This window comes from Ambystoma mexicanum, chromosome 12 (assembly GCF_040938575.1).
Source record: "Ambystoma mexicanum isolate Mex_15411 chromosome 12, UKY_AmexF1_1, whole genome shotgun sequence".
Lineage (NCBI taxonomy): Eukaryota > Metazoa > Chordata > Amphibia > Caudata > Ambystomatidae > Ambystoma > Ambystoma mexicanum.
The window spans coordinates 509164836-509190807 of record NC_090936.1 but is presented as its reverse complement, the minus strand read 5'-3'; the positions used below and the strand labels follow the sequence as shown (position 1 = coordinate 509190807).

The window sequence follows — 25972 nt, the reverse complement described above, 5'->3', positions numbered from 1 at the left end:
CTTCTCAATTCAACTGCTCCCATTTCACGTGCATCATATCTCACTTCCTCCTCGGTCTAGATAAGACTTCAAAAATACCTTAATTACTTCAAAATATGACAAAGTGCAATAAAAAAGTAAAATTCAAGGAGGATGACTGCAGCCACAAAATAGCATCTTTAATGGCAAACTCGCTCTATACGCAAAGGGAACAGATTGCCTCCGATGCATAGCTGCGGGCGCCCTGGGCTCCCAATCTGCGAGCATGTGAAGGGCCAGGTGGGCCGCCCGAAGTTCTGCAGTGTTAATGTGAAGCACTTGATCTGCTCTGCTCCACACATGAGCCATGGTTAAAGCACCCCAAGAGAGCTGGAGCTGAAACTGGGGGGCCCAGGTTTGATTTTGAACAACCAATTTAGGGGTCTGCAGGTTTTAGGAGGTCCCCTTACTCAGCTCTATGGTATGGTAATGTTTATTTGAAAAGAGCCTATGCACAAGGCAAGTGTTTCAAAGCGATGAAGGGGGGAGGGGAACAATGGACACACCAGTCATTAAGAGCCCTTGATTTTCCGAATGATACAAATCTGCCAGGCAGAGTAAGTGCATATAATACAATTAACAGTGTTGATAAGAGCAACTAGGTCTGACTGCGATTCTGCAGTTTTTTCTAAGGCGCCACGATGCAGGCAGGGAGGGAGGCAGGGATGATAGATGGACGATCTTCAAGGCATGGTGCGTTCAGATCGTGCAAGTGCACAGACTGAACAGGTGAGGGGAGGAGGGGGAGAACACGTGCACGGGGGTGGAGTCCAAGTGAGCCCAGGTAATCAGAAACTGGGGTAAGTGCTGAGAGATGCCACTTTCATGGGTCATTTACCAAGTGCAGTAGCAATGAGGCAAGTGCAGGCCCGGAGGTAAGTGCGGGAACTCTGGCGTGGGTTCCAGGGACCTGTGAGACTCTGAGGTACACCCAGTGGCCAGTCAGCAAGCTGCGTGGAAAAGGAGGGAGAGGGGGATAGAGTGGAGAGAGAGGTTAGCAGGGTAGAGGAAGAGAGAAGAAAGAGGAGAAAAGAATGTTAATGAGTTTCTGTAATTTCAGGAGATCAGGCTCAAGACGGAGGGCAGCAGGGAGGTTATTCCAGAGGGAGGACCCTGCTGAGGATAAAGATCTCCCTCCAAATCTCTGCTTGGTGAACTGGCTCACTCACAGAAGGTTGGAGGTAGATGAGCAGAGGGCTCCGAAAGGACAGTATTTACGTAGGTATTGTTGGAGGTAGGACCCAGGCCCAAGAAAGCCTTGTGGACAATGCAGGGGGTCTTGAACTTGATCCTTGCAGCCACGGGGAGCCAGTGGGGGGATTTCAGCGGGGGAGAGATGCAGTCCCTGGGCTCGAGGCCAAGGATGAGTCTTGCGGTTCTGTTCTGGATTAGTTGCAGTGGGCGCAAAGCAGTGGCAGGGAGGTTGAGAAAGGGGATGTGGTAGCAGTCCAGCCTTGAGAGAACCAGAGCTCTGGAGCCAGTGAGCTGCTTGGGGAAGGTGAGAAAAGGAAGAGTACCTCTGAGGAGGTGCAGCTGGTAGTTGGACTCTTTTCTTGGTGCAAATGCAGAGTATATATTGCCTTTGAAGGAGGTGAGGTGGCAGGCCAGTCTGTCGCTAGGGAACCCTCAGTGAAAAGGAGATGAAGACTGGAACGCTAGAGCATCTTTCCTTAGGGAGCATTGTTGGAGGAACCCCAGGGAAGGAAATATGTTCAGCTTAAACCCTCTAACCCCGGCCAGCAGCCTAGCAGGCACATCCATCGTACTAGGTCCTTGGGAAGGGATGACCCTCACAAGCCTTGTGTCGAGAAGTACCCACTTGAAGGTATATATTGCTTTGGTTGAGACAGCCACAGTCACAGTGAGATACTTTGGGACCAGCTACTAAGTACAAGTAGGGGAGCTCTGGCACATCATCTGGGATGGGCGTCCACCACCACTGCTGGACCTGAACTGAGCCTAAGGGGTACGTCCTAAACTGGAAAGGAATTGTATCTGGCTTGATGGTTTAGATGAATCTTCATTCTTTTGTTCGCTTTGAAAGGGTAGACGCATGTACATACTTTTGGTCATAAGCACAAGATGGGGCCGCCACGGTCGTGTGAGTGGCCGGGTTACTCCATGCACACAGCCCGGACAAACAGTAAGTTAGCCGGTTTGCCAAGCACACACGGCCTGGTGCATGAAATAATATCTTTCGGCCCTGCTGGTGGTGGAGCGCGGGGTGGCGCCCGAGTCCACGAGCCCCCCAGGGAACATATTTCTTCTCTTTCTTCCCCCTTTGCTTTCTCTTTTTCTTCCCTTCTCTCGTCTCCTGCACCTGTCCTTCAACAGTTTTTTTGAATTGTTTTAAACTCCTTAGAATCATTTCTTCCCTGCCCAGCCCATTCTTCCGCAGGGGAGTTCTGTCCTTTTTTTTAATCTTCCTTTTGTCAACATTCCAATCAGCCCCTGTTGGGCTGGATGTACTAATCTATACCATTAAACACTCACAAACGCATAATACAGAACATGAAGTATTTTAATAACAACCCTGCTGGCTGTGTCTTTATTCCTAGGTTTCCCTTAGGTGACAAGTATGTAGCCCCATCTAAATATGCCCTTTTGGGCCATGGGCTACAAGTGGGTCAGTGTTAGAAGATGGATGTCAGGAGACAGACACTTAACCATGACTTTCCCTGAAGGGAAAACCCCAGGCACCAATTTAAGCAGTGCCCTATGCACCCCTCTGTAGCCGACTGGTATCCCACATGTTCACTGCGGATGAAATTAATAATTTAATAATGCAGTTGTCATAGCAACTAAAGAAATATTTTCTCACAAGCATTAATTTATACAAAGTTTCCTGTGCCTTGGTAATTGCCAGTGAGTGCTGCCAGCTAGGCTCTCTGTCTTTGAGATCCTATCTCTCGGACTCCTTGATGGAGAAAGCATGGCGGGTGGTGACAGACGAGAAGGCAGATGCCTCAGACAAAAACTAACTCAAATGAAAAAAGTGCAGTGGATGTGTTTTTGTTTCATTTGCTTTAGTTCTAGAAATGTGCAGGACACCTTATCCTCCCATTTATACTTTAGTGTCAGAAGTGTGCTCCCTATACTAATATATGAGCTCCCATCACTCACCAAGGTTCTGGGAGAGCATTTCACAGCAGCACCCTTTAAAGGGCCCGTCACTGTCAAAGGAAAATAAAAAATAAAATAAAAATGCTATCCCTGTTTGGGGGATAGAAATGCAAGTGTGAAAAAAACGACTTGGTTGAGATTTGTGTATCGCTATCCCCATCCGCCTGTTCGCTACAGGTGCAGGGCTAAGTACCACATTTCTGCGCATTTCAAAGCGCATCCTATTTGTGAATTTTGAATGCACTTTGAAATATGCAGAAATGTGCCCTTATTTGCGCAAAGAGAGTGAGAATAGGGACCAACTTTTTTGGGCGCGGGCGATGAGATGGCCAAGCGCCTCTCATCGCTTGTGACAAAAAAAAGTTTTGAGAATCTGGGCCATTATCTCCTTCTGGTGTTGCCTCTATGTCATTCACTTCGGGAGCATCGCAAAGGAACAGGGCTTCCTCTCCGCAACTTTGCACCTACTTTCAGACACAATCAGCGGCCCCAAATCTAGGGCGTTTAACCAGAGTTATTTAACACTGGCATGATATCAAACCATCTGGTAGGGAGAACCGCATCCTGGCTATGGATGACTCTAGAGGGAGATCACCTGGCAATATTGGAAGGCTGAGAAGAGGGCCGAGGGCTATATCTGCTCCACAGAGTTGGTTTCCTCTTGGCGAGTTGAGGAAGCCAAATTCTTCTTGGCTAGCATGAAGAGGTGTCATAAGTCGACGAGGTGGCAAAAAAGATAAGATACCCTGAAAACCCCAAAACACATACGACTCACAAGGATCTGTGTGTGTGTTGGGAGAGAACCAAGAAAAAAAACACAGTACCTAGAGGCCATCCGTTGGAGAAACTGGCATCCTAAAGAAGGCAGGTGGTCTTTTGCTGCCAGTCCCTTCTACATATCTCTTTGCAATGTACACACCATGGAACAACCACATGCAATGGAGGAAGAAGCGAAGTGATGGTGACTCGGTCCATGAGCATAAGCCTCTGGCACCCATACAAGTGGGACGCAAGAGTGGGGAGTCCGGTGTACAGCTGGCAGGCACGTATTAATATAGCAACACGTCATCATCACCTCTTCCAGCTCACCAAGGTGGAAACCACAGAGCACTAGTAGCGATGGACCGTGGGAGCAGCTCAGAGTTTTATGAGGTTTAGAGGGCGCGTCGAGAGGAGCAGGAAGTGAATCTGGTAGAAAGCTGAAATAGGAAAGGGGCAAGAGATGATCTCAGAAGCAGGTCACCCATAGTGGAGACCAAAAGCTAAAGGAATTACATAAATGCCCTGATATATGCAAAGTCCTTCTACCAGTGAGCAGCAACAGACTGGGTGTATGGATCTGGAGGGCGAATGGTGGCAAGGGAAGTGCCTCCAGCCTTAGAGGCAAGCAAGAAGGCCTGCAGAGGATGCTCCTGTCCTCTGCTGAAGGGAGGATTGTCATGGCTCATTGGGATGGGAGACTGAGCCCTTTTAAGATTATTATATCTACATTGTCACCTTTAATTAAGATACACTTTCCATTTCTATGTATAGGGATCCTACCAGCCCCATCCCATCTTTGGATTTACTCCTTCGCCGCAATCACCCACTAACTATACCTAACCCTTCACTCCCCAGTGTTGTTACATATTCAATTTTGTTACCGATCTGCCAAATTAGGCTTTGAGTGTGTTTATCTCCACTTCGATGTCATTGTTTTCAAATGTGTGGGCCTAACCCCGAAGGACTGCCCGTACACATGGGGTTCACAAGCCATGACTGAAGTGTGCTAGTGAAGCAGTGATGGGCTTCCAGAAATGTACCATTGGGTTACCTTAACTAAGGACAGGTGTGCCTGGACCTACCTGCGTGAGATGATCTCAGTAGCGTGACAGCAGAAAGGGCGCGTGTTAGCATTGAGGTACATCAGCAGAGGTGTGTGCGTGTGTGCCTGTATGTGTCTGCATCCCAGTACTGAAGATGCAGGGGTTATAACAGGGGCAGCATTATGAAGGTATCAAAGCATGAGTGGCGTGGCGTGGAGTGAGAAGGTTAGGACTGAGGTCCACTGGCAGAGCTATATTTAGGAACCCAGCGAATAAAAGAGGAGCTGCAAATCAGGACCAAGGTGATTAGGAGGAGCTGGGATTGAGACCAAGTACTGAAACTGATGTGGCTCAGAAATGGAGGGGGCTTGGGGGGCTCAAAAAGCTATGGGATCAGTGCCAATATTAGAGTACTGAGTGATACTGTGGGTGGGGAACGAAACCTGTGCGCACGGATGTGTGTGTGGACCTCAGTACTGAAATCGCATTTCATCTTTGAGGTGCATACACCTTGCACCATGAAACACCATTTGCTGTACAGGCCCATTATAAATACCAAATACATAAATAAATAAATAAATTACATACATAAATAAATAGACTTGTGTAAGAGATTTCACTACTATGAAAGCAAAGGGTGCAGCAGCGCAGGATTGCATTCCATTGGCGGTGCAATCTGTGGGTCCTAGAACTGAAATTACATGATGTGCTGCAGGCCATCATTGAGGTGTATTGACAGAAAAGAGTGTGAGATCCCATTGCTAGAAAATCGCAAGGATCTGTGCAGCACGACTGAAATGCTTTCAGAGGTGTTTGTGGATGTTGGTACTGAAACTGCCGAGTGTGCTGCAGGTTATGATAGAGGTGCATTGACAGAACTGTGCAGGAGATCCCAGTACTATAAAACCACTGGGCCAACTGCAGTGGCGTTGTGTGTGGATCTAGCAAGAATAACAGGCTGCTGGAAGAAGGTCCATATTGTAGTGCGCTGGCAGAACAATATTGTGGACCCATTGCTTGAGCAGCACATAGTACTGCCAGTCAGACAAGAGGTGCATTAAGCGAGCTATGTGTGTCCCACTAGTGTAATAGCAGGGTAAGCTGCATGCCTGTCTTGATGTGCCCTTCTACAGTTCTGAGTTTCCTAGTAAAGAATGCAAGGGCTTGGGAAAGTGGTTCCAGGGTAGGACACCGAAAAGAAGGAGCGAAGTGTGCGAGAAGGGAGTGAGTGAGAAAGAGCTAATGGGGTAGGTACTGGGTAGTATAAGCAGGGATGTCATTTGGCCGTCGCCAGGGTTCGCACCAGCGACCCCAAAGGTCTCCCTTGCTACCCTTGTGGTCTCCCTTGCTACCCCTGAATGTTTTTTACAAAATAATTGTTTTTTTTTCCTTCTTTTTTTCTTTTAAATTGAAGCTCCTAGGCTGGGGCCAGCACCACGTGGCGCTTTGTTTCTGCAGTTGCTGGCTTGCTGTTCAGGATGTTTGTTTGCATGTATGCGGTAATGAGTGCCAGAGTACGGGTTTGCCGTGCGGGTGCGTTGCTTTCCATGCCCTACTCTAAATTCTTTAATACACAGTTATTAACACTGCCAATGGTATGTATTTGCCCAATCTCTGAAGGCTGAAAAGTAGATCCACGCAGTTTTGACATGTGGCCAACTTCGCACCAGACCTACAGATGAACTGATCTGCTATTAAATCTCAGTTACCAGTTTAATGGTATCCGCTACAGAGTAAAATTTGCTTTCTGACTTTGAGAACATTCAAGCATGTAATTGCTAATTTTACTATAGCCGGTAAGATAGCTATAGCTAGTAAGATAGCTATAGCTCGTTAGATCGCTGAGTGAGTTGAGCGCTCACTGCTGAGATGTCTGTGTGTGAGCTGCAGAGCCAACCCAGCCTTTCATCCTTCTGAGTTGAATAAATGAGTACCAACACAGGGTGGGAGATATTGTATGTATATTTGTTCTATATAAGGCGCTTAAGTGTAAGTGATACGATATGGCATTTATAACGCGCCTATACAAAAGTGTTTCAAAGCGCGAAATGCAAAGTGCTATATAATAACATCATTATCATTTGGCCTTAGACGTCTGCTTGCATTCACAGTAATTTGGTAATATGGGCCTATTTACACGGATTAACGATACATATGGTGATCCAAACTTGTATGAAATGTATGAGATACATTACTCACTGTAATCGTATTTCCAATGCTTGTATCTGCTTAGATTCACATGCTATGCATAGGCCAACATCTAGTGGAAGCTGCAGAGTGTATGTGTCCTAGTACTGGAATAAGAAGGGGCGCAGAGTGTTGGAACTGGGGGAATTGGATGAACTTGGTGTGTTTGCCAGTATAGGAACAGCAATGGGTGGTACAGGCCGAGCTGAAGGCACACTGGGTGTGTGTTTGTATGCCAGTACTGGATTAGTCTATACTGCAACTGTTCGGGATTGTGGTAGGGAAAGCCATATTTGTCTGCACCAAATGGATGATACAGATAATGAATGGGGTGCATTGGGAGTCCTAGTGCTGGCATAGCACAGCGGGCGGCAGGTCAGGAAAGGGGTGAATTGGGACAGCTGTCTGTTTGCCAGTACTACAACAGTGATGGGTTAAAGGTAAGGGTATATGTCAACTGGCAGTGCATGGCCAACACAGTACTGGGCGGCAGAGGGTGCAGCAGGTGGTGAGGGGCTGGGGGTGAATTGCGGGGAGATACCAATGTTTGACAGTACCAGAATACCAATGGCACTTAAGACCCGTGGGGCTATGGCCAAGGCCCGTTTTTTCAAGCACGAGAAGAGCCATCCATCCTCTGTCCGGCTGCTGAGATGCACGCGTTTTATTTACCTCCGAGGCAATTTAACCTTGGCTGCCTCTCTCATTTTACATAGCTGGGCGGATGACTCATGGAGAGCAGCCGGATGAGGTGGTGACGGCGGAGTCATTACATCCTGATCTTCAGATCAGGTCCAGACTATTTATGAGAGTTACTGCTGCCATGGAAACCAGGTGCAAAGCTGATCTAAGCAAAATGCCAAGATGATGCCTTCTCCCATCACCCACGTACAGCAGGAAGCAAAGTAACTGCTTGGCTCCGTTTTTAGCTGCATTGCAATGCATTTTACCAGCACAGAAAAAACGTTTTAAACACTGCAGCCGAAGAAATTGCGTCGCTGTATCTTTCCCATAAACTGCACCCACGGCATTGTGCAAAAAAGACACCGCATTTATAAAAACGTTTTACAGTGCGCCATCTGAATACAAACGCTATGAAAAGCAGGCCCAGAATCTTGAAAACTGTACCCAAAGCAATTGTTCGAGCAACAGAACCTCCTTAAACATACTCTACTGCCCCACAAGCACTTTAAAAAAACAGTAACGATTATATGGCCCAAGCCCCAAACCCTCTTGCAAGCACAGAGGCAGGTACAACACATTTCACGTTTACTGTACCCAGAGCAATTTACTATCCAAGCCACTCCAGAAAGCAATTTACCAAGATGTAGAACCTTTTATGTCTGCTGCAGCCCAAGCACTTTACAACAGACACATGGTCTATTAAACATGCTGAGAAAAATAACTTTGCAGTCACGAAGGCACATATAGCATCTTACACAAACTGTACCCAAGGCAATTTATTATCCCAGACACTCACCCAAAACACTTTAATGAATGAGATACAAAAACTGTTATAGTGAACCGCAAGCACTTTACAAATGCAAAAACAGAACCGATAATACTGACACACACATTTCACAGAAACTGTATCTAGAGCAGTCCACTGCTCATCAAACCCACCCAAAGTAATTTACCCAGATACGGAACCTTCTATGCATACCGCAGCCCAAGCACTTTACAACAGACACAGGGCATAATGAACAGACAGACGAATACCTTTGCAGTCACAAAGACATATACCCCATCTTTCACATAAAGTGTACCCAAGGCCATTTACTATCCCAGATGTTCGCCCAAAACACTGTAATGAGATACAGAACCGGTTTTATTACACCACAAGCACTTTACAAATGCACAAACAGAACGGATAATACAGACGAAGCCCCACACCCCTCAAAAGTACAGGCAGACAACTTTGACAGAAACTGTACCCAAAGCCATTTACTATCCAAGACTCAACCAAACCAATTTGCCGAGATACAGAACTGTGTATGCCTACTGCAGCCCAGGCACTTTACAACATACGCATAGCCTATTTCACCGACTAAGGCAAAGCTCTTTGCAATCACAGAGACCAACACATCTTTCATATAAACTGTACCCAAGGACGATTATCCCACTCACCCAAAACACTTTAATTAATGAGATACAGAAACTGTTATACTGAACCACAAGCAATTCACAAATGCAAAAACAGAACTGCTAAAACAGACACACAGAACTTTCATAGAAATTGTAAGCAATTTACTACCCAACATACTCACTAGAAAGCAATTTACCCAGATACAGAACCTTGCATATATACTGCCGTCCAAGCACTTTGCAACAGGCGCAGAGCCCATCATACATACTGAGCCAAAGCCCTTGGCGAGCACAGAGACAAAGACACCATCTTTCACATGCACTTTAACCAGAGCACTTTACTGTCCCAAACACCCGCCCACAGCATGTTACGGAGATGCAGAATCGGATACACATATTAAACCACAGATAATGTACCAATGCAAAAACAGAACTGATAATGCAGATGAAGGCAGCACCCTTCAAAAGCAGAGAAACTGGATTTTTCACAGAAAATATACTCGAAGAAATGTACTATCCAAGACACTCGACCAAAGCAATTTACCTAGAACCTTTCTAAACATACTGCACTATAAGGACTGTGCAACCGCAGGCACGAGACCTATGCCCACGGCCCCTTACAGCCCCAGACAAATCCACAACCTTCCACATAGACTGCAGCCAAAGGATTTTACTTCCCCAGACACTCGCCCACAGCACTTTACAGAGGCACAGGACCTGTTGTAAATACTGCACTAGCAACACTTTTAAAACACAAACGCAGGACTGATTAAACAGACTCGGGCTACAAGAACAGAGACATATGCCACACCTTTCACAAACTGTACCCAAAGAAATGACCTATTCCAGACACTCGCCCAAAGCATTTTTCCAAAATTCTGTCCCATTGTACAAATTGCACTACAAGCACTTTAGAAACACAGGATGGGTGCCTTTCATAAGAACTGTACCTGGAGAACGTTTAGACCACAGACAGTCAATGTCGTTCATGAGACCAGCACCCTGAGAACTTTATACCAGAAGCAGCCACAGGGAATTCCTTATGAACTGTATCCCCATCACTTTAGGACCAGAGACATACTAGTACCTTTCTTAAGAACTTTAACCAGAGTCATTTAGGGCCAAATAATAGCCAAACTTTAGGGCCAGAGACAGCAGCGACATTATGTTTCTTGTGAACCGTAACCGGAGCACTTTAGGAGCAGAGACAGCTGCAATGCTTTTTATGAGAACTTTAGCCATTGGATTGTAGAACGGATGTATGTCTTTACCTCTTCATCAGTCACTTCACCATACATTTACTTCCTCAAATGTACCCCATTCATAAGTTTACTGCTTCAGTCTTTGACTTCTTCTAACATTTACTTCGTCATTACCGGGGGGGGGGCGGGGTATTGGGGGGGGCTCTACCCACCTTCTTTTCTAACCCATATTCTTACCTCTGAACCCAAACCTCACCTTACAGCGAACACCTTACCATATCCATTGCCAACGTGGCAATGTGAAAAAGCAGATGAAGCAAAAGCATGAAGAAGTGAAGGCATGAAGAAGTGAAGGCATGAAGAAGCGAACGCATGAAGAAGCGAAGGCATGAAGAAGCGAAGGCATGAAGAAGTGAAGGCATGAAGAAGTGAAGGCACAAGAGCAAAGCAAGCGCTCTCTACTGGAATCTGTGTCTGATCTGCAGGTCGCAGATTTAATTCCTGGCAGGGTCACCTTAGAGCAGGCTTCCATCCCTAAGAGCCCAATATTAATGAGGACCAATTCCATTTGAGGGACTAAAATCGTACAGAAACATATTCCATGGAAATGGCCCAGGGTATAGGTCATTGGCATTCATTCACAAAGTAACTTCCTCCTGTTATTTTAAGAGTCAGTGCAGTGATTCAGTTAGAGAAGCTTTGAAGACATTTGTTTCATCTTTTTCTTCCACTCTGCTAAAATACGCCCTTTTTGGACCTTAGTAGCGCTCTACACATTTTAAATAAATAAATATGAGTTACCTGTTGTTAAAACTACATTTTACACATTCCAACGCCAGAACCACGGCCGGAATCTGGAGAGGAAACCGAGTGGGAGAGATTACGTGAGTCTACTAGAGGGGGAGCTTAGAGCTCCTTGAATCTTCAACCCGAAATCTGCATGATCAAAGACAGGTCACAAAGTGCTGCCTGAATTTCTGAGCTGCTAACCCAAAGGACCATACTGTAAAATGTTGCAGGGAGACAATTTCCACTCAACAAGACAACAGCTCCCAAACTTAGAACGACATGCAACCTTGGCTCAACGGAGGAGACCATCATGGGCTTCTGAAGCCGTGATACAGTTCACAAGCAACAAAGTATCTTGGTGCAGAAAAGTTACAAACCGCCAATGAAAATTCAGAAAGCATGCAAAGCAACAAAGAGGGTGGCAATAGTCAGGCAATCAGAACCAGAGACACTGCAGAAAAGAGAAATTCAGCCTGAAGCCGATTAAAAGCACCACTCATGTCAGAGAAGAGAGACTGGTAGTATATAAATCTGTGGGCGAGTTCCCTTATTCGCTAAATGTAGAGAACCATTCCTTGATCTCCAGCTAGCTTGTTTCCAGATGATAGAGTCCATATGTAGCATGTTTTTCCTATTCACTAGTCTGGTAACACACACATAACTACCCTTGCATCCCATATATGCCCCTTATAGGATACCGCAGGTCCCACTTCCGCCAAGCCCCAGCATAGAGCACTACCCCTCGACCCCTGATATCTACCACATGGAGCAGGGGAATTGGGGATAAAGGCCGCATTATTAGTGGAGCTCGTGGACACCATGATCTCTCTGCCATCATCTACTATGTTCACATCTTTGCGATACATTGTGGCATCTTTGCCTGTGTGTTGCATGTTGAGTTCCTGCTGGTGCAGCATGATCTACCCTCACACACTATTGTAGTGCAGCATGGTCGCTGAAATCAAATTTGATGTTATATTCTTGCCTCTACATTATGGTTCCTCTACACTCACCTTCTTAAATAGGCTCAGGATCCTATGACAATCCTCCCTACCGAGATGGGCCTCTATTCTCTCACTGATGTTTCATTGCCGAAAGCAAAGTGTATGCCTCAGTTCTCATGTGGGAATACAGGAGTGTTTCCCCCCCTTGTCCTTTCTCTTATCGGGAAGCCTACCTTGAGTTCATCGGCATCATAGAAGTCAACGCGCACGGCTGGGACCATCCAAGTCTGGAAGAGTGTTGCCAGGATTTGCTTGGCAATGGCATCTGCGATAAGGTGGAAGTGGAGCGGGTTGCGCCTGGAAACCAAAAAGAGAGAAGCAAGAGAATAAGCGAAATGACCATTCTAAGAAAGGTTCATAGTTCTAAAAGTGTTGGGCATAAACACAACATGGCGTGTGGATAACAGAAAGTGGGGAAAGTTTGCAATATACAGCTATTCACTAGCCATGAAGGATACAGGAGCTCAATGTGCAGACAATGAAGACGTTGATGGTCGCCTGCTTGGTCTAAATAGTTCTCCAAGTGTAAGCAAGGAGTGCAGTAAGTGCGTATAGAAGGATGAGGTTGGCAACGCTCTGGGTATTGTAAGGGCGCAGAATTAGGGCTCAGGCTCAAGGTGACATCTTTTTGGGTACAGACGTTTTATTAATCCAGAAAAGGGCTGGAAAAAGGCCTCTCTATCCCTGAAGCTAAGAGGGGCTTCCTTGCCTCAAACAAAACTAATTCAATTGTCAGGTTGGTCAAACCCAAAAAATCTGTCATTGTGGTGTCACAAAAGCCTACCCCTGTCCCGAACACTAACAACTTAAACCAGCTGTGCAAGGATTATCTCTTCCGAAAGTCATGGCAGTTCCAATTAACAGAAAAGTTCCCAGTCTTTTGTGCAAAAAGTGATGAAATAAACAAACAGTGTTCATAAGTATAGGAATCCAAGGATACGGTTTTGTTCCTTTCTCCTAGACCTCTTCTACTTTCAATCCATTTTGGGGTTCTGAGCTTCGTATCCTTTTAGGTAAATGTCACAATTCTTTTATCCCATCAACTTGGTAGACTTCCCTACCAAGCATAGTATTATGCCCTTGTTATTTCCAGGGTCCTCGATCCCTTGTTCTCAACCTCTGATGTGGGTGCTGGTCTCAAACTCGCAAAGACGTGAACCGCTTGGTTTACTCTCCAAGCCGTTGGCCTCTCATGGACTCTCTCTTTCCCTTACAGGGTCCTAGAGCCTCTTGTTTCTCGTTTCTTCAGGCCTTTGCCTATCACATGGGTGCAGTTCCCAGACTCGCAATGTAGGGTTGTACTTGCTTGGTTTACTCCCCTGCCAAGCATACAACATTCCCTTGTTTGCTCTTTCTTCAAATAGGGTACCAGACCCTCTTATTCTTGGGTTCTCATATGGGGTGTGGGTCCCAGACTGGCACTTCCTTGTGGTATATGTTTGGTTCACTCTCCTGCCAAAGATATAATGTTTCTCTGTTAGTTGTTCTCGGGGTCCCAGACCTTTCTGTCTCTCTCACTTTCAAAAGGGGTTTATTCTCAGGGTCCCAGACCGTCTCCCTCTGACTTTCAAAGGGGTTTATTCTCGGGGGTCCCATACCCATCTGTCTCCCTCTGACTTTCAAAGGGGAGCGTGTCCCAGACTTGAAGTCACTTTTCAAGGTTCCAAACTTTCTTGCCCTAACTTCTCACTTCAAAGCCTTGCTTCCCCGGACCTCCAACACCTCTTGTGTAACCTGTGTACCGGTCACCTTTTTCACTGTAGGTACCGGCATTTACTGAGCAGCTGCCTTGTTCCTAGAGGCTCAGGAAGTGCTCTGGTGAGCGACAGGGTCTGCAGCGGCTCTTCAGACCTCTGACTCTGCCCAGTGGTGCGTCCCTCCTTGCAGATGTTTCACCAGGGCCTGGAGTGCCCAGAGGTTCATTTCGGCAGCAGCATTACTTGCCCTTCCAGCATGGACCAGAATTGCATTCTTTTTTTCCTCCGACCACAGCTCCCCGTTTGTCTCTCGTCTGCTCGCCCAGTGCACGGCTCCCACAGTTCTTCCTGGGAGGATAACTCTCCTCTTGTATCTCAGATGAGCTTACTATAAACTCCTGTGCTGGTGTACTGCTTTCGTTTGGGACTAAGCTAGACCGCTCACGTTGATCCTTCAAAATGATCCTCAGACTTTCGGTTATCTTCTATTTCCCAGCACTTTTTTTAAGGTCCATTGTATAGTGCTTATTTGGAATTTCGGTCCCATCACGTATATTAGTCTGACTTCTTCTGGATAGGGGAGGGACTTACTACTGGAGAAGGGGTTGGTGGTACAGAGGCAGGGACATACCGTTTCTCCTGAGTATAGTCGTCACCAATCCCATAGGGGGTTCCTTCCCCATGTCATCCTCCCTCGGTGCACCACCCCCAGGGCGATTATTGCTCTGTGGACACACCGCCCTGGCCCCACGCGAAACTTCTCCCCCTAGAGGAGAAGGGATGTCATCCTCAAATTCGTCACAGTATAAACAAGACATGGCGTGTGGATAACAGAAAGTGAAGACAGTTTGCAATATCAAGTAAATCACTAGCCATGAAGGAGGCAAGTTCTCAATATGCTGATCTGAAGGTGTTGGGTGCTTGCTTGGTCTGAAAAAGAGACCTAAAAAGTTCTAGGTGAAGCAAGAAGTGAAGTGCGTGCTCAGTATATAAAGATGAGGTTAGGAAAGTGATGGCCACTGGAAGGAAGAGGTTAGGGAAATGTTGGGAGTCCAGAGATGCAGGCTAGGAAAGTACAGGCTATAAACAAGACGGTTGGGAAGGTGGGTGGTGGAATAATAGGGGGTTATACATGTGCGAGGAATCCACAAGTGGAGGTTTGGAAAATTCTGAGTAACGGAAATGTTAGGGGGCAGAAAAATAGGATGTGAAGAAAGTGCTGGTTAAAAAGAAAAAGATGAGAAACTACAGTTCTGTTTCTAAAGAAGACCTAGGGAGACTGTTCTGAAAATAAAGAGGGCATATAACCAAGGCATGGTAGGAAATGCCGGCAGGGTGGGACTCAAAGAAAGCTGTTGATTTATAGAAGAGTGCAAAGAGCAGCAAGGTGAGGTCATGAAGCAGGTAAATATACATGCAGTGCGGGAGCTGGGAGAGAAAGGGAAAAAAGCAGAGGCTGCGTAAGTAAGCAGCAGTTAGGAGAATTGAGATGGGAATGTAAAGAAGGAGTTAAGAAACATGCAGCAGAAGGTAAAAGCGAAGAGGCCGGGAAAATACAGTGACGTATGCACCAAAGGAGGCCAGAAAACTACAGACGTGTAAAATGCAGAGGACAGCAAAATCCAGCAGAGCAGAAAAACACATCAAGGGCTAACCTAAAGGAATTTTGAACCATTGCAAGTGCAATTTTGGTCAGAGTTATCACTACAGGCAAACATTACCTTGGTGCAAAAAAGGATGCCTACAGTGCATTTTTGCACTAGGGCAAAGTTTTCCCTAGTACTAATTCAGTTCCGTATTAGCAATAGGACAAACTTTGCCTGGTACAAACACGTTTTGAAAGAATAGGTTTTTGCGCTGGGGAAAACATTGCCCTGGTCCTAATATAGTACAACTCTGCATTTGAAACAGTGAAAGGGTTCTGTAATCTGGCCCCAATATAAATGGGGGTGGGGAGGTTGGAATAAAAATAGTCATGACTAAAATGGAAGGTTAACAGAGTAAAGTGGCCTATAAATGAGTAGTGTGGGAGATGCCAGTAGCAGATACACATAAGTGGCTAGGGCACTACAGGTGTAGATCAATAGGAGAGAGCCAGGAAAGTAAGGAATGAGTAATTAAAACATTTGAAAAGGTTAGTTGTGTATACATGCGGAGGGATAAAAGTACATGTAGAGCCACAAGCATTGCTATCCAATACCTCTTTATTATGCAGAGCACTCCAGTAACATTCATGGCCATGAACAGTAGCTCTCCAGGTGATAAAATGCTGGATAGTAGGATTACGGTAAATAGAGCAGAGGTCCGGAGTGCTTTACTATCTGGACTTTGTTTTCTCTTTTCCGGACCTTTGCCATGCAAAATACAGACATTCTTGTAGAATGGCAGGTGAACCCGTCATCTATGGGGCCCGCCCCCTCAGCTCTGTCATATTGGAAGAACAGCAAGAGAACACTCTGCATGACACCTGGTGTCATCCCCAATACCACATCGAAGGTATGAGAGAAGTTATGCACTGTGACAACATTACCGAATGTATCCTTGAACTGATGCGGAATATATGTGACTGCAGACACCACTGTACCTAGAAAAACTACAAGTAAGGTCTGACAGGTGTGAAGTGAGGTTGTGAAGAAGATGCGTAGATGCACTAAACCAGATGTATGAATATCTAGAGAGTAAAGATGTGACTAAAGTAATGAAGTAAACATATATGCGAAGATGAAGATAAACCATATACACTTAGAAGATAAGTAACAAGAGAGGCAGTAGATGTATATACACAGGAAACCAAGGTAGATAAGACGATGTAGAAGTTTGCTAAAAGTAGGACATATAACGTGAGTAAAGCGCCATGTTGAGAAAATGGACGTCTGCATTGTATAACATTAAGCAAGAAGCCTTGAGGAGAAAGACCAAAGCTGCAGAGCTGACAGACGCTCGAATACAGATTGTTCTGCACCAAAGGATATTTGCTTGGCTCAGAATCAAGGATGCCGCAGCAAGAAGCAACTGCAAGGCACAAAAGTGGTCGAAGAGGATAAGCCATGTGCGTAAGACATATTTCTCTTAGATTAAGTAAAGGAGTGAATAATTGTGAGTGCTAAGTATTGAACAATCAAAGATACAGAAGGCACATGCAAGACAGAGCAATCAACCCTCCAGAGGCCAAGGAGAGTAATAACACACAATATAATGTAATCAAATAGCACTAAATAGAAGGACAGAAGGGGTAAAGTCATGGTCTCTTCACAGGTGGTACAAGACTGGGAGACAAGGCCTATTCATAAAGGCTCCAAACTACAGCGAAGAAGCCTTGGCTTAGGGCTTAGCAGGTGAGAGATGGTAGGCTAATTAGCTAGGGAGGGAATTTGTCTGACACTGTTCCCTTGCACCTGGGCTTTGTTGCTTACGTGCTGCTAACAAGCCGAATGTCCAAGGCTGGAAGAGAGTGCCAACCAATTATGTGGGCCCATCTAATGGTGGATCATACATTGTTGGAGAAGCCCATCTGCTGCTGTTCCGCTATTATCAGTATTTTATGTAGTTAGAGGGTGTTTAAGGCGTGCCTACCAGATAAGGGGTCTTCCAATGATGATCCCAACACTTATATGAAATATATGTATATATGTTCCCTTAACCAACCCCTCCGCCCAATATGTTTTTACTGTTTGCCACATAGGATGACATCATAGCTGATGTACTTGGAGGTATAAAACATTTTGCGTAATGGAAATGCTTTGAGTGTGTGAGCTACAATCTTTTCATCAGGTTTCCGTACTTTATTGAACTGATGATAAAGTCGTATTTTGCCATATTTTTCGAGTCTGTCCTTATTTAGGCCCGAGATCATTTATTTGGCAATTCCATTTGGCACTTGAAACGCTCCAGGTGCTTTTGCACATTCTGTTCTCCGGAATATTTTGTTATCCAGCACCATTGAGTGCCATTCGTAATTTCAGAAATGCCATTAAGGTTACAGAAATGAAATCTATAAATGCTGGGAATTGCAATGTTAAGGTACAGACACTTACTCATTAAATTATAACTCGTTCTACAGCAAAAGTGCACAACAACGGCTTTAAGCATAGAAGTCACATAACCTACCTAATATTTGTATGGACTGTTCTGAAGTTTTGCTGCAGCGAAAGTTAAGGTTTGATTAGTACGCATTTGCACCTTAGCATTAGCCTTCACAAAAAGTGCACGTTTTATTTTTTTACTTTGTTTTCATGTAAGTGTGTTTTTATTCTTATGTTTTAAAATAGAAAGTAGGCACTTTCTGCAGAATTTGTAGATTTGTAATTTTGGAAATGTAGGGGACTTTGAGTGTCTCTGTGAGGCAATGTTGGGAGTGTTGTTTTTACCTTTTGGATTTTTGCCATTTCTGTGGATGTTTTGGAAAGTTTTGGTTTTTACATGTTTTGGGGAATTTATAGACCACACACTTTTAGATTGATAAGGGTTTTCAGAATTTTTGGACTTCCATGGCACCACCCATTCAATGTGTGTTTTCGTTTGGGTCTATGTGTTGCCTGAAATGTAGAGCCAGTTTGAACATTTCAAAAGGCATTGCTCATAATGGATAGATCTGATGTGTGTCTTTGTTGGAGTGCACCAGTTTCCCACGGGATCTATGTGCATGTCAAAACTCTCAAAAATGGAACCAAATTTGAAATTGAAATTTTCCTTGAAAGTGCTTCCTTTGGGTATGCTGAATCCCCCATTCTCCAAATAGTTAAACATATGTGAGTTTAACTCCATTTTCAGACTCTTCGCCAAATTTGACATGCACATTGTAGTATGCCCCAACTTCAGGGAGGCCTCATTCAGTGAATCTCCACTGGTGAGGTCAGCCATCCGAGTGTGAGGAAACTGACTGTTCAGTTTTCCTATGTAAAATCTAATGTAATCTCTCGCTCACAACACACACAGATGAATAAAGATAGATTGCGGATACGTGAGAGGCAGGCAAAACAGCGCACAGGCCTGTATAAAATGAGACGTTGGAAAAGTGCAAAGTGAATACATGTGTGTGTAGGACATGCAGTGGTACATAAATGGTAAGTGTGTACATAAGCAGGTTAACACATGCTGCAGTGTGCAAATGAGAAGATTCAAAATGCGCAGCACGGCTAAAAAAAAGACGTACACAGCATGAAAGATTATGCAGCATGTTGGTTAGAGTACAAGTAAGAAGTTTATAGATGTAAGCAAGGCATAGATGAAGGTGCTGGGAAGCATAGCATAGCATAACGAGGAGGATGGTAAAGTACAGTAGTTTTATTAGAGGGAAAGTCGGGTGGATGAAAGGGAGGTCTGTGGGGGGATAGGAGCTAGGAAGAAAGAGTAAAAGATCCTGCTTCATCCTTCCACCTATCCCTATAACAACCTCTCTCGCCCCCCCCCACCCCCCGCAAAACCTGCTTTACTTTTATGCTTCATGGTAAAGAAGTGTACATTGGTTTCATTACCTGTGGAACAGTACGGATTTGACCAGCGTAACGACATCTCGGCTCGCGTTGTAGCCCGCACAAACAATCGCCACGTGGATGGTCTGAGGGGACAAAAAGGCATGCGAAGCATTAAATAACGTCACTGGAAGTACATCATACAGGTATTTTTCACTGAATTCACTTAACAGAAGAATACATGCTGCATGCACATCAGGGCCGCAGTCATGAGATAGGGACGGCTTTAGACACGGGCAACCTCAGTGGGTGCCCAGGGCACCAACTCCATGCAATTTACAAAGGGTGCCAAAGACACCGCCTTTGAAAACCTCCCTTGCGCTGACGCAGTTGCAGTCGCGAGGCCCTTAAATAAAGGCTCCCCCGTGCTGACTTGGCAGTGACACACTATATAAGTGAAAAGCCCCTCCCTCATGGGGGTAGCATTTTCACTTACGTAGTGCTGCGGCTGTGTCAGCACAGGGGAGCCTTTGAAAACCTTCCCCATGGTCAAGGCTCTCCAACTCGTTAAGATTTTTTTAAAAAATTCTTGCAAGTCTTGTTCAGCATTCAGCATGGATAATCCTGGTGTTAAACATAGATGTTCTGGCTTCGATGATTGCCATTTAATAGCGCGTGGCTGCTCTTAGGTAGGCATCCTCATCTTCTAGTGCTCTCGATTAAACCAGGCATCAAAACGTTACCTTTGGTTTGCTTTCATCCCCTGTAATTCTGGCGTGCATTCATTTTTGTTCTCTGGCACTAGTCTCATCTTGGATGGAGAAATAGCGTTGACAGCTTTGGATACAACATCCTGATACATAAGGGCCACAACATTGGCTGAGGTGCCATTAGTTATATGCAATGCTAGGGGCGATACAAAGGCATCCGTAGCATCTGGGGACAGTTTCTGAAGACGTTTTGATGTGACCATAGTTTTGGCCTCCCTTATCGCCTAGGAGGTAGCTCTACGTCAAAAATGACAAATTAGTTGACTGACCAGGGCAAGGGAGACACGGTCGCCTCATTAATGAATGTATTCAGTGTCACAACCCAATCTAATGTATTGCCTTTAATATGAGTGGCTTTGTGCATCTGCTGATTAAAGCTCAGTTCTTTAAGTAGTGAGTTAACCATCATAGCAGCCTGATCTGGGGCATCACTTAGCCACATATCAAAGTCACCCATAAGAATAAATTTGGAGATAGGTTTCAATAGAGGGAGTAACACATTCGCCAATTGATCAGCGAACTCTGGCATGATTATAGATGATCTTTATAGTAGAATTTGATTGAATCTGGTGTTTGCATCAGTAAGAATTATGATATGCATTATGTCACACCCTCCAGTACCAGAGTTTCCACTTCTCTAGATGAATGCTACCCCACCTCCTATCCCATTCATCCTATCTCCCTGAAATAGATCATAACGTTCAGGAATTGCCAGTGAGAGCGATGGGCCAGCCACTTTATGCAGACCGGTCTCTGTCAGGGCTCATTTATCAATATTGTTCGAAATGACATAATCTGCTATTTCAGGACCATGTTTCACCAATGATCTGGTATATAAAAGCATACGCTTGATTTGGTGCCCATTGCCACCTCCTGATTGACCTTCTCGGCTCAAACCAACCACAGGGATCTGAAACCCCATGTCTTCCTTTCTGGCCCTCGTGTTACAACTAGTGATGTCCACACGCTGACTAGCTCCGAGAGGCACTGCATTTATTCCATGCCCGATGAGACATTCTCCCTAAAACTAATCTCCACCTGTTTGGACACTGCTGCTCCTGAGTAATTCTCCTTTACATTGACAGCCATGTTGTAAGTAGTGGGGATATTACCCAGTGGCTTTCTGCTAAGGTTGATGTAGTCCATGGGCTCAGTATTAGTCTCTGCTGGTTGCCCCCAGATATGCACCCTATAAAGTCATCAATATTTGCCCAATCTCCTCCGTACACCCTGGCCTGTCCTCACTCAGTATTTTCTTTACACAGTGATTCCCACCTCCGGAGGGATGGTTTCCACTGTCACCAAAGGGGGGTGGGGAGGGGAGGGAGAGTTCAGGGGTCTTTTCCTCCTCTATATTTCCCACCTGTGACTTCCCCCTTGCTTCGTGTACGTAGGCAGTCTGCAGAGATTTCGTAACCCCCCCTTGCTCCTGCCTCTGCTCAGTCCTATTCCTCGGCCATTGGTACCAATGCCAGTGATAAATAGCGTAGGAGTATTTTGTCAAAGAGTCAACAGGATGTTAGATTTCTTATATACCCGAGTGCATATAGCAAACATTTGAAAAGAGCAAGCGTTTTTTCGTAGAATCAAGATTAGATATGCAGGGCAACAACGGACATTGGTGGTGGTGGTGGTTGTCTCGGGAGGATAGCTCAGGGGCAACGTGCTCACCTTGGAAGCAAGACAACACGGAGCAACACAGGTTTGATCCCCGGGTCCGCGCTTAGAAACTTCTGGGTATTAAGCGTGTTATCATATCATATGATGTATGACTTCTGGTCTAGAAAAGCAGAGGCCCTCTCGATGTCATGGATTTGTGGTTATGCAAGATGGTGTCCCAGAGACCAGTGGCAGCTGTCCACACAGGCAGTGGCCACCACCTCCTGACATGCCCCTTCAACTGTGACACGCCCAAAGAGTTGTGGGACCCTTTCAAGACACGAGATAAGGGAGTGGCGGAGACAGGCTGGGGTTTCAACAAGTGGATGTGCACGTGGGTCGTGTGTAAATTCAGGCACAAATGCTCAAAATGTGCTGGGAAGCATCCTTTGCAACAATGCTACAAGCCGGGGCACAGCCAAGAAAGGTTCCCAATGGGCAAGATAACCAACAGCAATCGGTAAAACAGGATGACGAATGAATGTTTTTTGAGTTCTTCATTTTACTCCAATTCGAGGTCTGAGTGGAGATGGCAAAGGAACTAGTCAAGCAGAAGTGATGAAGGAAGCAGTGAAAAGCAAGTTGGTCGCCACTTTGTGGCCCCTCCCATTGATGGATTAACCATTTCCCCTTTGGAGACAAAATAAAGCCCTGGCGGAATTCCTGCAGAAATGCCATTTATCACAGACAGATAGGGATTCCAATAGGGATTCAGATAGGAATTCATCCTCCATTCCTGCCTCCACCCCTGGGCTAGGGTCCGATTGTAGCCAGTTTGTTGCCCCAAGTAAAACAGCTACCCTTACACAGTCAACACCTTGGGCACTCCAAAGCAGGGAAAGTAGAATCTCGAAGTTTTAGCCCTAAGTGCCACGAGGAGATTGAAATTGCAGAATTAACATCTCTTGCTCACCAACATACTACGTAGCAACACGGTCCCCAGGAGTGCTGATAGCTTCACATGCTTCCCCATGGGTTCCTCTATGCAATCTCAGTCAAGGGTCCCTCCCCCTGATAATGCTGATAATGAACATTGTGGGGTTAATGGGGAGTTGCTCAAAGATATTGTCGACCCATCAGAAAGCCCGGCCCCTATGGGCCATCATGGGCCTCGAGATCAGCCACTTGAAATAGGCGATCAATCTGAAGTAGCAGCCAGCTCTGCGAAGGAGCTGGTCGAGTCCAAAGCTATAGCTAACCTGCTATGCTATAAGGATCACATGCTACGGGATCTAGCAATTTGCTTGAACTTTGTGGAATTCTACTCCTGGATGGACCCTGTACATTAAAAATGTCCATACCCTCATCGTCATCTCCACAGAAATCCACCCAGTTGAAGCTCACAAGAGAGGAAAAGGCTTCTCAAACGTCCATTTTTGAGAATGGAGTTCAAGCAGACTCAAACAGAACCGATTGAGTTAACTCATAGAGACACGTCTTGGCAAACAAAGTGAGCTCCGCTCGTGCCTCGTCCAGGGACTACAGTGCCACGAGAGAGTACATTACCTCTCATGAAGTCTATGCCACTCCTGGCTCTCCTTCTACCAGGATATTGGCCCGAAAAAATGCACTATGCCCAAAATTGTGGACTCCAATATGAGGAGCTTTGCACTGGATCTAAAAACAAACTGAATCTAGGGAGTCACTAAAAAATAAAACTTTAGCATGGCTTAATAATAAAGTGGGATCCAATTGTGTTAAATCACAAGGTCTGAAAGTTCTCTGGAGATTACAGATCAGCAATTGGTGCCATGTAGACAATACTGACTGTATTATCATCGGATGTGGGTCTAGCAGTTTGCCCGCATTCATAAACAGTCTTACCAATGTACAGGGCACTCCTTCTCTTACAAAATTGAGAATTGTGATACATTAACCTTTTCATCTTTATTTTATGATGTTTGTTCAATCACTTTTATGTGACTGGCTAAATATGCCTTTTGCAATTTATATGTTTATGGATCTCAGTACTGTCTGTTATGTTATATTTATTATGTAATTCTCTATTGTTTTGTCGGCGCGTTAGGGTACCTTGTGCGCGGTATAAATAAACATAAGCAGGGATTCTGTAAACCCCTTAAATAGCCAAGGACAGCAGCAAAGTCCATTCAAATGTGGACAAGGCAGTCTTTCAAAGGTACACCTGCGTGATTTCTACCTGTTGGATTCAATTTGAAGGGGACATATCCTTCAATACGCCAGTGCTGATGAGATGCTCATGTCCTGGCACGCTACTTGAGGTCTTCAGTTCTTTGCTTGAATGGGCTTTCAGAAAGTTGGCATGGTGAGAACAGGTGAACATCTATATGGGTGACTGTCCTTTATGGAAAGCGGGGTTGGCATAGCATTGCATGCAACTACTCTGGGACTTCCAGGCAGTGGCAGATGGAATTGGGGCGCCTTTTGTACAGAAGTCTGAGGGCCCAGATTTGTGTCTGCCGTGATTAATCAGGATATGGCTTCAAGGGTGCCACGAGACGAGGAGAAACTTCGAGAGTTTGAAATGGAGGTCAAGTTGGCCTCAAAGGTTTACACTAAAAAGATACAACGTTTTGAGCCTGTAAAATGGTGGCAGGGGAGGCCTTTTTTTAAATTAATTTGTCTCATTTGTATTAGTTGGTCAAAACCTTAAACAAGAGAACACAGTATAATAGACAATCTACAAAGGAGGACATTTTGTAGGAACCTGACCCTTGCCAAGAAAGGGCTGGACACATTTCACAGTTGGATCAAGGCCATGGATCATCAAGGCTCAGTGGCAATGTGCTCGCCTTGTAAACAAGATGACACAGGTTTGATCCCCGCTCCTGCAACAGCAGCTTGATGCCCCCAGGTTGTGTGAGCAAAAATGCAAATAAATAAAATAAATAAATGCACAGAAAAGAGTAACAAAGTATGTGGAGAGTGTAGATGTCCTTGGACTGTGCAGGAGCTGCCTGCTACAATGTATTTTGAGATGGCAGGGAGTGTGTAAGTGTCATGAGCCCTGGCCGACAGGGGACACAGTGGGGGTCATTACAAGTTTGCCAGTCCCGGAACTACGGTACCGGTAAGCTTGCCGGTACCGTATTTCCCAGACAGGCAAACTACGAGTTCTGATCGCGGGTGCCATTACGGCCGCCAGGACTGTCCTGGAGGCTGTACCTGCACCCGCGAGCAGAGCATGTCTGATGCACAGGCACCATTCTGAATGGTGCCAGTGCATCCAACCTCCCCATTCCCTACAGGGCTCAATGGGGATGGGGAGTAATGCATTCCGGCTCCAGCTGGGCCGTAATGACCCGGTAAGTACCCATTTGCGGGTGCTGGAAAAAATTGTAAGCTTGGCGGCAGCCTGCTAGTTTTACCGGCAAGGCTACCACCAAACTTGTCATGAGGCCCACTTATTTCAGTATTGAAATGCTTCTTGGTGATGGTGGGGGAGATAGTGCTGTGTAGCACACAATTAGAAAAGAGCAGGATGACATTCAATGGGTGTGACGAAGCAGGCGTAGGTATTGTGAACAGTCGAATAGTGATGGTTGGGAGTTACGGACGAGACATAACAGATTGTAAGCAGGAACCAAATAGTGCTGATGTGTTGTCTGGTTCACAGTGGTCGAGATTTCTAATTTGTTTGTTCTGCTACTTAATTGGCACCAGAGTGGATGCCATGGGAGCTGTGTTTGCAGCCTAATATGGTGCCACAACTCACATGGACATCACAGGCAACATCTATAAGAGAGACTTAGCCAAGCCGGTGCTTTTAAGTGGGCTGGGGATAGCCGGGGCAGAGCCCCAGCAGGCTACAAAACGTGCCCCTAGGCCAGGGCTCTGCAGGTGCTCACCCCAATACTGCTGAATGGTGTTCACCCTACTAGTGCTGACCCCTGTAGGCAGCCCTTCCACCACCCATTTAGTGAAAGGGTTTAATGCAGGGGTCAGCACCACAAATTAAGAAACAAAAGGAGAGGTGGGTGCAGCAAAATGAATGCTAGCAACATGCCAGAGTCTCCCACTGACCTGTTACAAAGGCGGACACGATGCAGAACCTTTTTGTAAGAGGTCAGTGAGAGAAGCTGGCACTTTACTAGCATTAATTGTGCTGCACGCGGTTCTCCTTTTGTTTTTTGAATGTATGCACCAACCACTGCAGGAAGCTTTTTCACGATACAGTGCAACCATCCCTGTAGGGAGATGTGCGTTGTGAAGGGGCTGCCTGCAGCGGTCAGGGAACAGATAA

At 45.6% G+C, this 25972-nt stretch overlaps 1 protein-coding gene across 3 annotated transcripts in view; it reads right to left on the bottom strand.

The window, feature by feature from the left end:
- Positions 1-25972, bottom strand: part of LARGE1 (LARGE xylosyl- and glucuronyltransferase 1) — a 1248067-nt gene that overhangs the window by 514780 nt on the left and 707315 nt on the right. For all 3 annotated transcript variants that reach the window (XM_069628785.1, XM_069628786.1, XM_069628784.1), the window contains 2 exons: positions 19385-19467; positions 12387-12510 (listed from right to left, as the gene is read on the bottom strand). In XM_069628785.1, coding sequence (XP_069484886.1) covers positions 12387-12510; positions 19385-19467 — 207 coding nt within the window. The remainder of the gene's footprint in view (positions 1-12386; positions 12511-19384; positions 19468-25972) is intronic.